The following is a 13,465-nucleotide window of genomic DNA, read 5'->3' as shown; positions in this document are numbered from 1 at the left end:
TATTGCAAAAAGATAATTTAAGAATTATTGGGCTATCTGAAAACCATGATTTAAAAAAAGAACCTAGACATCATATTTTAAGAAATTCTAAAGGAAAACTGTCCTGGTATCTTAGATCAAGAGGGTAAAATAGAAATTAAAAGAATCCACCAATTGCCTACTGAAAGAAATTTTCAAATGAAAACTCCCAGGAATATTACAGATAAATTCTAGAGCCCTCAGGTCTAGGAGAAAATATTTCAAGTAGCCAGAAAGAAACAATTTAAATATTGTGGAGCCACAATCAGGATCACATAAGATTTAGCAGCTTCCATGTTAAAGGAGCAGAAGGCTTGGAATATTATATTCCAGAAGGCAAGGAACTAGGATTACAACCAAGAATAACTTATCCAGCAAAACTGAGTATAATCCTTCAGGGAAAAAATGGCCAATTAATAAAATAAGAGGACTTTCAAGCATTCCTGATGAAAAGACCAGAGCTGAAGAGAAAATTTGACATTCAAACACAAGACTGAAGAGAAGCATAAAAAGGTAAACATGAAAGAGTTATTCTAAAATAAGAAAATCAAAAAATTTAAACTATTTACATTCCTATATGGCAAGATGATAATCTAACTCCTAAGAATTTTATCGTTGTTAGGGCAGTTAGGAGTCTACGTAGACAGAGGGCACAGGAGTGAGTCACTTATGCTGGGATGACACTGCCCTCTTCTTTCCCCCTCCCCACCAATGAAAGGATGACAAAGAGGGGTGCACTGGGAGAAGGGGGTAGGGAGAGGTAGAATATGGAAAATTTCTCATATAAAAGAGGCATACAATGAAGAGCTTTTATAGGGGAGGGGAAAATGAGGAGGGGTAGAGTGGTAGGCAATGCTTGAACTTCTCATTGGAACTGATTCAAAGAAGGAAGAAAACACACACACATATACACTTAGTAGGGTATAGAAATTTCTCTTACCCGTTATGAAAGGGGATAAGAGATATGGGGAGGAGAGAGATGATAAAAGGAAGGGTGGATTAAGGAAGACAATGGTCAGAATCAAAACAGACCTCTGAGAGGGACAGCATTAAAAAAGAGAGAGAGAGAAGAATAAATAGAAGAAAATGGGATGGAGGAAAGTATACAGTTAGTAATCATAATCATGAATGTGAATGGCATGAGGTCACCCATAAAATGGAAGCAGATAGCAGAATGGATTGGAATTGGGAATCCAACAAAATGTTGTTTATAAGAGGCGCACTTAAAACAGAAAGATACACACATAATTAAAATAAAGGGCTGGAGCAAAATCTGTTATGCTTCAGCTGAAATAAAAAAGGCATGGGTAATAATCATGATCTCATACAAAGCAAAAGCATAAAAATCAACCTAATTAAAAGAGATAATCAGGGAAACTACATTTTGCTAAAAGGTACCATAGACAATGAATTAATATAAAATATTTTTTTTACAGTAGGTTTCTCTGATAAAGCCCTCATTTCTCAAATATACCCCCCCATACACACATACACATTCATATGTATACACATACATATACATGGAGCTGGGTCAAATTTATAAAAAAATAAGAGCCATTCCCCAATTGATAAATGGTCAAAGGATATGAATAGGCAGCTTTCAGAAGAAGAAATCAAACTATAGTCACGTTAAAAATGTTCTAAATCACTATTGAGTAGAGAAACATAAATTAAAACAACTTCTATCAGAAATGACAAATGCTAGAGAATAGGTACATTAATGAATGGCTGGTGGAATTGTGAACTGGTCTGATCATTCTGGAGAACAATTTGGAACTATGCCTAAAGAACCATAAAGCTGTGCATAGCCTTTGACCTAGCAATACCACTATTAGGTCTGTACCCTAGAGATAAAAGGAAAATGAAAGGGACCTATATTTACAAAAATCTGGATAACAGCTCTTTTTGTGGTGGCAAAGAATTGAAAATTGAGGGGATGCTCATCAGTTGAACAACCTGAGGTATATGATTGTGGTGGAGCACTATTGTGCTATAAGAAATGATGAGGGGGGTGGTTTCAGGAAAAAAGTGGAAAGATCTATATGACTTGATGCAAAGTAAAGTGAGAACTAGGAGATCACTATGCACAGTAAAAGCAATATTGTAATGATGATCAACTGTGAAAGACTTGACTACTCTCATCAAAATATGATCCAAGGTAATTCCAAAGCACTCATGATTAAAAAAAGTGCTATCTACCTCCAGAGAGAGAACTGATGAACTCAGTGCAAATTGAAGCAGAATTTTCTCACTTTCCTTTTTTTGCTTTTTTTGTGATGTGGTTTACATGGAAATATGTTTTGTGTGATTTCACATATATAATTGTTATCATTTTGCCTGTGTTTTCAGTAAGTGGGGGAGGGGTTGGAAGCAGGGAATTCAGAATGTGAAATTTAAAAAGAAAATGTTGAAAATATAAATAATTTTTTTTTAAAAAAAAGCAACATTGGGAGAAAAAGGAAGAGAAAGATAGAACCTTTGCATGGGGTGGGATGATATAATAGCTGACGACAGAGGAAGGCAGAGCTGCTCGCTTATTTTTTTCTTTGCCAGGGAGCTGACATGGAACATATAGCTGCTCTCTAAGTTTGAGTTACTTGGCCCATATGAATTACACCTTTAGTTAGGAAATGAACTGGCACATATAATTGCTGAGCTTCTGTCAGTGATATGTGAAGAACATAAAAAATTATCACGAGAGAAGAAAAGTATAAATGTCTGAATTTTACCAAAAAAAGGAAGGGAAGAGAGTCAGACTGCTGGACAGCGAGCTTGACTTCAATTCCTGGGAAAATTCTAGAACAGCTCTTAAAGAGATGGCTGTAGAACATCTAGAATAGGATGATAGCAAAGAGCCAGCATCATGCCAGACTAACCTTATTTCCTCTTTGGACAGGATTACTAAGCTAGTAGGTCAGGAGAATGCTGAGGATGTGGTTTGCCTAGACTTTAGCAAAGCTCTTCATAAAGTATCTCATGCTATTCTTGTGAAGCCCATGGAGAGGTATGGATTAGAGGAGAACACAATTAGATGGATCTAAACTTGCTGAAACACTGGACCCTAAGAGTGGTTGTTAATGATGCATTATCCACATGGGAGGAGGCTTTTCATACATTTTCTTCTTTCTGTTAACAGTCACCACCCTAGTGGTATTGCCAGTAACCCCTGAATTGACCCTTTGGTCTTCAATTCTTCAGTCCAACCTCCCTGTGGCTTCCAAAATGACATTTTCTAAGACACAGATCTGAGGCAAGTTATTGGACTTCCTCGAGCCTCAATTTTCTCAGTAATAAAATGAGGGGCTTGGAATAGATAATAAAAACAGATGTCATTGAGTAGCACTTTTAGATTTAAAGCTGGAAGGGACCTTGGAGGGCATCTGGTCTAACCCTGTCATTTTAGAGATGAAGAAACTGAAGCCCAGGGAAGTTAAGTGATTCCCCCCCCCCCCCCCCCCCCCCAGTGTCCCTTAAGTAGCAGAGCCCAGATTTGGACTCAGGTCATCTCATTCCTAATCTACAGAGTCCTTTGAATTTCACAGCAACTTCATGATAAGGTTCTACAGGAGTAATTACCCTCTTTGTATAGAGGAATAAACAGGCTCAGAGAGATTTAAGAGAGTTATTCACAGACAAAACTAATTAAGTATCAGAGGCAGGACTCAAACTTTGACCTATCCTGACTCCAAGTCCAGTCTTCTTTCTGAATAGAGTGCCAGACTTAGAGAGTCAGGGAGCCCTGAGTTCAAATCCTACCATGTACACCTACTAGCTGTATCGCCCTGGGCGAGTCAAGTGAGGTGCTAGACTTCCTCATCTGTAAAATGGAAGTAATAGTAGCGCTTTTGTAAGGATCAAATGAGATAACATGTACAGCAAGCTGCAAATCTTAAAATACACAAAAGCCAGCCATTAATATTATACTGTGCTCTCTCCCATCTATTACACAAGTTCTAAAACCCATGATCCTTTCAATAGGCTTCCACGACTCTCTTCCCTCTGTGCTCCTGTCCATTCTGTACACCAACCAGATCACATTCCCTTCACAATCATGACTTTCCTGCATAATCTTCAATGGTTCACCACTGGTTGCAGAATAAACCCTCCAATCCGTGGACTGATATGCAAGACCACTAAGTGGGCTACGGTTAGAAGCTAGCTCTCTAATTCTGACTTCTTGTACTTCCTTATGAGGTTGTCCACTTCAGCCAGACTCATCTAATTCCTGTCCCTGGTGGACTCACGCAGGGACTCGTTCTCTTTTCCTTTGTTCACACCATTTTCCCCAAATAGAGCATTTATGCCTATGCAAACCTTCCCCATCCTTTGAGGCCCGCCCCAAGAATGTAATAACAAGGTCCTTGGCATATCTCAAATCACTGAAGATATTCAAGGAACTGTGACCTGACATCATCTCCCAATCCATTCTCACGCAGCATATAGATCATGGCCTCTGTCTAAAATCACGGAGAGGTGGTGACATTCCCCGCAGGAGTCCATTCCTCTCAGGTGCTTGCATGCAGGGTTTTTTATGGAGACTGACTCACTGTCTCGTTTACGTGGAACAGGGCTGACTACAGATTAGGGCATTAAGATGTCCCTTAACTATTAGATTTAAACAGCGGCATAAGGAAACAAAGAGCTATAAAGCAACATTGGAATGTCACCACATAAACCACAATAAACTCTTATTGCCCATGGCTAGCAGGAGACAAAATATTATTCCAGAATATGGGAGACAGAAAGTAAAGCTATTTTGGGACAGTGTGTACATGTTCATTTTTCCAGGGGACTAAATGGTGCCATAGTGGCCGCCGACAGTGATTGAACCTCCAGAAAGGGAAACACACACACACGCGCACACACACACACACAGTCTGTGTCTGTCTCTCTGTGTCTGTCTCTCTCTCCCTCTCTCTCTCTCATTCTCTCTCCCTCTCCCTTTCTCCAAAATCAGTGCAATTAGGTTTGTGATGAACCCTGTCTTGGGAAGTAATGGAATCAAAATAAAGAATTCTGTTGTGTATGTGTAATTCTGAAATAGGGCTAATTAAAAAGTGAATTTGCTATAATGAAATGTGCAACTGTATGCTTTTATGTGGATTTTGAGGCATTTGACAAAGCCAGCAATTAATTCCAAGTTTGTAACCATTATGGAAAATAAAGCAGATTTACATATGGAGGCAATATATCAAAACAGAATGAGCTCTGGGCACCTGGGTTCTGATCTTGCTTTGACACATGAGCTGTGTGACCAAGAGCAAGTGCTTTACCTCCTTTGGCCTCAGTTTTTTCATCTATAAAATGGGTGTAAATAATGCATGGATTACCTACTTCATGGGGTTATTTTGAGGAAAAGACTTTCTTAGCCTTGAAGTCCTCCATAAATTAAAGCTATTATTACTTAATATTACTTTATTGTACAAATGACAATTTTAAACATTGGGTTTTTTTCTAGATATATTTGGAGACTGACCACTAATTTCAGCTAAAATGGAAAACTGAATATGACTTTTTCTAGTTAGCTGTGCCTTAGTAATGCCAGATCTGTGACCATGTCATTAGATTCCCAACTGTGTATGATTGGAGATCTGGCCACAGAGGGTCTGGTTGGTGGGGAATGAGGGTCATTAATAGATTTTGATATTAAGCTGGGAAGGGTAGCATCTGGTGACACAATGGATAGAGCTTGGACCTGAAGTCAAGAAGACTTGAGTTCACATCCAAACTCTATGTAACCTTCTGCAAGTCACTTAATTACTGTCTGTCTCAGTTTCCTCATCTGTAAAATAAGGTCCTCTAGGACTTCTAACTTCAGAGGCAGTGTTCCTTCTCATGCTGCATGCGTGGGGATTGGTACATCTAAGAAAGGGAAGTTTGTGAGAGTGTGCTCTGTATGTAGTTCCTATAGGCCTGAGATTAGAAAATAGAACCTGGCTTTTACCACTAGAATGCTGGGTCACATAGAGCTGACCCCAATTATAAAGGAAGAGTGGAGATCCTCATTTCAGTGGGTTGTTGTTTTTCAAGGTTCTCAAAAATTCTGAGACAGTTCTATTCCCCTTTCATACCCTTTGGAAAGTATGTTGATAAGCTTAGGGGCTCCTGAGGCTTTAAGACAAGGCTGAGAAGATTCCATCATCCTCCCCTTCCAAGCAGGTCATGAGATCTAAGAGGGTCCAAGTTAAATGAGAAACATGTCAACATAAGCCAGTGCCAGTGAAGGCTCCTGCCAATGAAAGTTATCAGATATGGAAAATAATTAGCAAAGTAGCAGAAATGCCTGACCTGTGGTACCAGGTCACCTTCAGCTCTGAGGACTTCAAGAACTCTGAGAGGCCACTGAGTTTCTCATAAGAGGGAGGTCATATCAGGTGTTCCAAGAGAGGCAGAACAAGCCAAGAAAGGCTTTGGTAATCAGGAATCAATATCCCTTTATCTGTGATACTGCTAATTTTTCTAGCATTATCTCAGAGGAGGGGAGGCCAGTGGGAAGTGAGGTTTGTTTACAAGCTAATAATGCCCAGATTATTCTTGATTTGAAAAGTATGAACAGTCTTCACACTGCAATCAAAGTAGCCCCTTACTCTGAGAGAACCTTGGAGTGTAGAAACTCATGCTGGAGTCTGAGCAAAATTGTATTGGAATCTAGACAAATGAAAAGTCCAGACTGAGAATTGCCCCTACCTCGTGGAAAATTAGCAAAAGTTTCCACTGGGTGAGTCTGGATTCTCTAGGCAACATAAGGATTTCCTGCTACCCCACTGTTGCTGCCTCCCTCCCTTCTGCCTATACACAGTCCTCCTTTCCATAAATTCAATCTAGTCCTGGAATTATGCCAAGAGCTTCAGAAGACTGGACTACTCACCAAGGATGGCAGAATTCCCAGGACTCAAGACCAGCTGTGTTCCCAGAGGAGAAGTCAGCACAGAGGGAAGATTGGGTCCATTGGCTGAAAGCAGGGCCTTCATGTCTTCCACTTGAGAAGGGGGATGGGGTGGATCTGTGAGCAGGAAAATGATGAATCAAAGCCGGCTAAAACATAAAATCTACTACCTTTAGGAGTGGTGGGGAAGAGGAAGAGGTTAAGTATTAAAAGGTCAGGTGTTTCTGTTGCTGGCTTCTGAGAGGCATCTCTCTAGAGGAGACATCCATACTTCCACTGGGGTTGGGATCTGAGTTACAGGCTTAATATACTATGCCTGAAAAAACAGGGCTGCTCCTGAGAATTGGGCACATTACTATACAGATGTTCCTTATTTTGCGCCAAAAATGTGTTTCTGAAAACACAAATTGAGTTTTTGTCAGTCAAACCATATTTTGAGGATCTTACGGTGTTTATAAGCAAAAAACAAACAAAAAAACCAAACAAACAAACCCAACTCCCTTTATAAAACCTAATAGTTAGCCATCTTCCCATTTCCTACCTCTAGGCATTTGAGCAGGCTGCTTTCATGCCAGGAACGCACTCCTTCCTCAAATTTTCTTGCAGCACATTGTTTAGATCTCTTCTTTGCCCTCATCATGCCTTGCCTTGCATTATACTTTGTTGTGTTCATGCCCTACCTTTTTCTTCAGTAGAATGTAAGTTCTTTGAGAAATGACTGAGTCATCTTTGTCTCCTCCTCAGTGTCTAGCAGAGTGATTTGCATATTAAGTACTTAATAAATTTTAGCCGAAATGAAATAAATTTGCTTTGTAAATAACAGCTGAATGACCAAGGGGAAGTGACTTAATTATTTGGTGTTTCTATCAAATGAAGAGGTTGAACTAGATGCTTTCCAAGGTTCTATTAATCTAAAAATTTCTCTGAATTCTACATGTCAGTCAATGGTACGACCAACCTAAGCCCAAGTCCTCCTCTTTTTCTTTGAAATACAGGTGTCCCACAAGTCTTAGTGCCACTGTAAGCTTTAAGATGGTTTTATGCTCTTGTGTCTAAAAGTAGATGGAAGCCATACCATATGCTTCTTCTATGTCCAGCCTCCTGCTCTCTTCCTATACAGCTCACAGCGAGCCCTCAATAAATGTTTGCTGAATGAATGTAGGTCTGTGTTATTAGACCACAAATAAACCTCTTGAGTCTCAATAGTTGGCACTAGGTCTCAGCTTTTTGAAAAAAAAATTCCACTTAAAAAATTTAAACTACTTTTAAATGATTAAAAAAAGAAAATGAAACCACATTTTATATTCAGAAAGTGCCTGGAATAATGAATGAACTGTGATCAATAAACCAAGGTTATTTCTGATAAAAAAAATGCCCCGGAGTGAGAATTTAAATAGCAATTTTCCGTCAGATTTGATTAAAGTGGGGAAGAAGTAACATTCCCCAAACAGTCTTTTCACCCGCTTTTCAATGGCACTGTAGTGCTAAACACAAGTTCACAGAATGTACACACTTCATTACCAGACCTACAGTAGCAGCTACACACCCTGGTTAATCTTTCATCTCTCCATTAGCAGAAAGTGATGGGGAAGTGTTATTAGGGAGGAAAACTCCATCAGTAAGTACCATAAATCAGTGAGCGGTAATGGTCCCACCCAGGCTCTGGGCTCAACAACGGCTTTTTGAGTCCAATCGTCCGGCTAGAAGCTCAGCCCATGACTGTGAAACTGAACACAAAGTAAACTTCATCCTTCACTGAACTGAGTTATTGTTGCTTTCTGAGATGATTTGGGGCTTATATAGTCACTGGTGAGCTGCAAAACCAACTGGGGTACTTGGTGAGTTACCGTGAGTAGTCTTTTGGAAGCCAGAGTGAGCAGAGACTTCACACCAGCAGTTTAGTGAAACTAAAGCCTAGTTTCTTTCTCTTACTAAATCATTTCCATCCTAATAATAGCCCTATTTGTATGTGGGTAGGTACACAGGTATAGCCCTCTACTAAAGTTTTCTAAGACCTTACTATAGCATGTAGGTGCTTCTGAATTCTTAAAGACTTTGCTGGTGGAGCAAGCTCTGTTAGGCAGTACCAAAATGAACCCAGTGAGAGAGGATATTTGCCTGTCTATGTATCTATGTATGTATCCTTCTATGTGTGTATCTATGTATCTATGTATAGATGTTTGTATGTATCTATCCATCCATCCATCTATCATCGTCCAAGGAGCCAGCCTGGCTTAGATCCAGAGAGCCTCACTGCCAGGTGGACTGCCTAGTTATGCATTTTTCAATCATGTCAACTGCTGACCATTTATTAAATTATAGAGAGGCTACAATTTGTGTTAGTGAAAGGAGCACCGCCCCCCCCAAAGCAATGAAATTATGGTAAAACAGATTCTTGGAGTATTGAATTATCATGTGTGTATGTGTGTAAATATGAGACCATTTATGTTGCTCTCTTTCCCATGGATAACTGCAGGTGTGTTATACTTGGAGTTTATGTGACAACTCTAGTGGGCCCTAGACATGAATTGATGTCAGGAACTTTTATGTGTGATGAAGGCTGATTTAATCAGTACTCTCAGCCACAGCAGAAAGTGGGAACATGAAGGTAGAGACAGGGTAACTGACACATCCTAAGTACAGCCTCTAACTCCAAAGGGATTTTGGTTAGCTTCATCCAACCTATTCTTGAGTGGTGTACTTGGAAGGGGGTCTAACTCCCTTTGCCTCACTGGGTATAAAACTGTATAGGCCTGGCCAGATAGCCCAACCAGGAGCAGTTATGTGTATAGCTTCATTTTTTCTGGGGAAGATAAAGATAGAAACTCAAGTCGGAATTTGGCTGTGCATCATCTACACACATTGTCTTTGTTCTCTTCATGGGAAGGAGGATGCCCTAACGATTTGTATGTTATTCAGCAAATATTGTAGTTAGTCTAAGATGGCTGTCCTTGATGTTCCTCATCTTATTACCATAAAATCATATATTTAAATTCTTTCCATCCCTTGATTCTCCAGGGCAAGGCAGAAGTTAGGGGAAGTTTAGGCTACACTGACTGTGTTTGGTGAGAGCAGGGAGAGAGGGAGGGGCAGCTGGTGTGGATGCTTTCAACTGAAATCCTGTCTACAGGCATTTGACCTTGCAGCTGTTTACCTAGGATCACTAGTTGGGTGTTTTCGGTCACTTCTCCGTGAAGATTGACTGCCCTGCAGGAGTAGAACCCCTGATCAGAAAAGGAGACATTTGTAATCGACAGGGAACCATCGTGTAGGTGGTGAAGGGGAGCCAGTTTGCTTTTATTCCTGAACCAAGTGACTTCTACTTCAGGCACACCTAGGAAGAAAAAAAAATAAACTCATGAATGCAGAATGCAGAGCAGGTGAACAAGGTGGTATTCAAGGTCACCCATCCAGAGAGAGCTGGTGCTTGATACCCGATTGCCTGCGCAGGGTCATTCCTTTAACTTCGATATGCCTTTAACTTCTCACTAGATTCTTTTTAAGTGCTGGTATGGTATTTACTTCAACAAAGAACTAAGCAGGTAGGGGTGGGTTCCTTAACTGTGAGGAAATTGAAGTGGAAGGTTAGAAACAATATATACATATATACACAGTATCTATCTATCTATCTATCTATCTATCTATCTATCTATCTATCTATCTATCTATCTATCCATCTCACAGTCATGCTGTTCATACTTTTAATATGAAAATTTTTTAAAAGTTCTTATGGGGGAAGAGTCTGTTTCCTGGGCTCCTCCTAAAATGGTAGCTACTCCCTAGTCATAATGGGTTATAATCAAGGCTGTGCTGAAAAATGTTTAACATCTGACTCTCCAGAAACATGTATTCACAACTTACTTTTAAATTTAATTTGCATCATTAACATTTTCTCCACCACTTTCTTAAATCTAAACAATCAACAAAATAATAAATTACACCCTGATTTGTAACGTTTGCCAAATTCCAAGGTGTAAATGCTCACAATGAAAGTTTAACAATCAGCTTTCCTGAGGCAGGTCCAACACACAAATGAGTATTAACAGCATAATGAGGTGGCTGGTCAAGGGTTGGCTAAGAGCACCTTGAGCTCTTTGGAAGAAAAACTGTTTTCGTTTTGTTTTGTTTTGTTTTTGTAACAAACTGCAGGACTTACCCACCACCTTAGGATAAGACACAAATTTGTCTGTCTTGCATTTTAAACCGTTCACAACCTGTTTCCAACCAAACCATCCCAGGCTTATTATACATTGCTACCCCCCCACCCCCTTATCCACATTCTATGGTCCAGCCAAACCGACCTTCTTGTACTTTATAAATTTCCATGCTTGTCCTGTACCACCTCTTTCCTTCCACATCTTAGAGTCCTTGCTCTCCTTCAAAGCTTGGCCCAGTTGCCATGAATGCTTCCAGGGTTACCCCAGATGCCCTCCCCCAATTACCTTGCATTTATTTAGTTTTTGTATATAGTATATATGATGAACATGTTGTCTCCTATGAAAGAATAAACAATTCTATCTCCAGACTCTCTTACTTTGGTCAGGGGATTAATTCTCCATGTCAGGAATGTACACCCTCCTCACACCTGCCTTGAAGAATCTCTAGCTTCTTTCAAATCACAGTTGAGGAGACATCACCTACGTGAGATTTCCAGATCCATCCATTGAAATTGCTTTGTATACACCTAGTGTTGTATTCCTCAGGAGAGTGCAAGCTCTATGAGGGCAGGGATGGTTTCATTTTTGCCTTTGTCTTCCCAGCATCAAGTACAAGTATTTTGTACATGATAAGTATTTAATAAATGTTGAATTAAATACCATACTGCTCCCCCACTACTGCTTGTTTTTTTCCTTCCTTCCTTCCTTTAACAAATATTTATTAGTCTCCTTTGGGGCTAACCAGTGAACTCTCCCTTTGTCCAATCTATGGACAAATCTATCTGTCCTGGCTGCTCAGGCTCTCAGACTTGAGTTCCTTCTCCGACAATAACGCTTCCCTTTGTTTGGAGCTGTTGATTCATTGCCTTGTGTGTGTTAACCCATTTATCAGGCAGCTGCTCTTGATTTAGTCCATGTTTCCTTCCTGCACTTGGTGATTTGAGGATGGGCAGCCCAAGTGTTTGGCACATCTGAGATCTCTTCTCTGATCACCTGGGCAAAAGATTGATTTGTTTTCTTCTTTTATTCTGCTGATGAATCATAATGGAATCAAAACCACCTGGAACCAGCACATTGGCTGGGGAAGAGGGAATATTCCCCAAAAAGACAGGAGTAGTTAAGTTTTTCTAGAGTCTTCTCACATAAGTAGCACACACAGATTTGCTATAATCAAATGGCTCACGTGCCTATTTGAGAAGCCTGACTGGCATGTCTCCTCCACATATCGACAGATAAGAGGGGAGGCTGAGTGGGAAAACCTGCTTTTTCAGGTAACACCACTAGGGAGAGCAAGAGCATTACATGAACTTATCAATAAGGACTTGCTCTTAAAAGGAAAGAGCCCTTATACCAAAGCTCAAGATGTTAGCCTAGCTTTTAGTTAAACTTTAAAAGAAAAGCAAAATACCAATTAGGACAGGAATTATTCTGCAGAGTAAGCCGCAAACAAAGGTCCCTGGCCCTATTCTCTCTGGTAAAAATAAGAAAAAAGAGGTTACCCCAAAAGAATACCTTCTATAGTCAATTCTTTTATTGGACTCTGAATTGTCCTTTTCTGCATGGACTGTATAGGACTCCACTTAGGAAGGGGTCTGGACTTCTCAGCTTTTATTCCCTTCAAGGAATTAATGACTTCCAAAGAGCATGTGATTCACAACAAGGGAGCCTGCCTAAATGGTCCTTTAGTTCTATTAGTAAGTGCTTTTTGAATGAACAAATGACCACAGCTCTTAAACTGACTTGACTTAGAGTATGGGGCCAGCGTTTGCCTGTCGTTGTAAAGGCATGCCTATTTTCACAGCAGTGCCCTTAAAGACCCCAATCCCTTTCTCCATATTCTTAGTTCTGGATGGATCTCAAAGCTATAGATTCTGGATTTGTTAAATTACATACCATAACATTGATTTCTCATTATGTCACATAGCATGGTTTGGCCATAACAGAAAAACAGATAATGAATGAAAACAGGTGAAGCCAGAGTCAGAATGATATGATGAAAAAAGTGTTGGACTTGGCATCAAGAAGTATGTTTGAATCCTGCCTCAGACACTAGTTGTGTGACCTTGGGCAAGTCACAGACTTCTTGGAGCCTTGGTTTCCTAATCTGTAAAATGAGGATATGATAGCATCTTGTTTGCAGGTTTGCTGTGAAGACCAAATGAAATAATGCATTTAAAACCATATACGTATGAATTATTATTAGCTGAGGAGAACTCAGTACAGTTTAGATATTAGCACCTCCAACTGGCTGGCATCCATTCCTGAAGGTCCTAGGATTTAGAACTTGTAAGGCAACTTAGGAGTCATTGGGTCCATTTCTTTCACTTGAAAGAGAAGGACATTGAGAGTCAAAGAATGGAAGTCTCTAGTCCATGGTCAGCTAGATGGGCAGCAAGCTGAGATC

At 40.0% G+C, this 13,465-nt stretch overlaps 1 protein-coding gene across 1 annotated transcript in view; it reads right to left on the bottom strand.

Annotated features, from left to right (window-relative positions):
• ADAMTSL1 (ADAMTS like 1) overlaps nt 1-13,465 on the bottom strand; it is a 371,558-nt gene that overhangs the window by 44,468 nt on the left and 313,625 nt on the right. Inside the window, exons 22-23 of the mRNA XM_036739597.1 lie at nt 10,059-10,238; nt 6,887-7,021 (exon numbers count right to left, since the gene is read on the bottom strand). Coding sequence (XP_036595492.1) covers nt 6,887-7,021; nt 10,059-10,238 — 315 coding nt within the window. The remainder of the gene's footprint in view (nt 1-6,886; nt 7,022-10,058; nt 10,239-13,465) is intronic.

This window comes from Trichosurus vulpecula, chromosome 9 (genome assembly GCF_011100635.1).
Source record: "Trichosurus vulpecula isolate mTriVul1 chromosome 9, mTriVul1.pri, whole genome shotgun sequence".
Classification (NCBI taxonomy): Eukaryota; Metazoa; Chordata; class Mammalia; order Diprotodontia; family Phalangeridae; genus Trichosurus; species Trichosurus vulpecula.
Note: the sequence above shows the minus strand (reverse complement) of the source record. Positions and strands in the feature narration are given on the sequence as shown.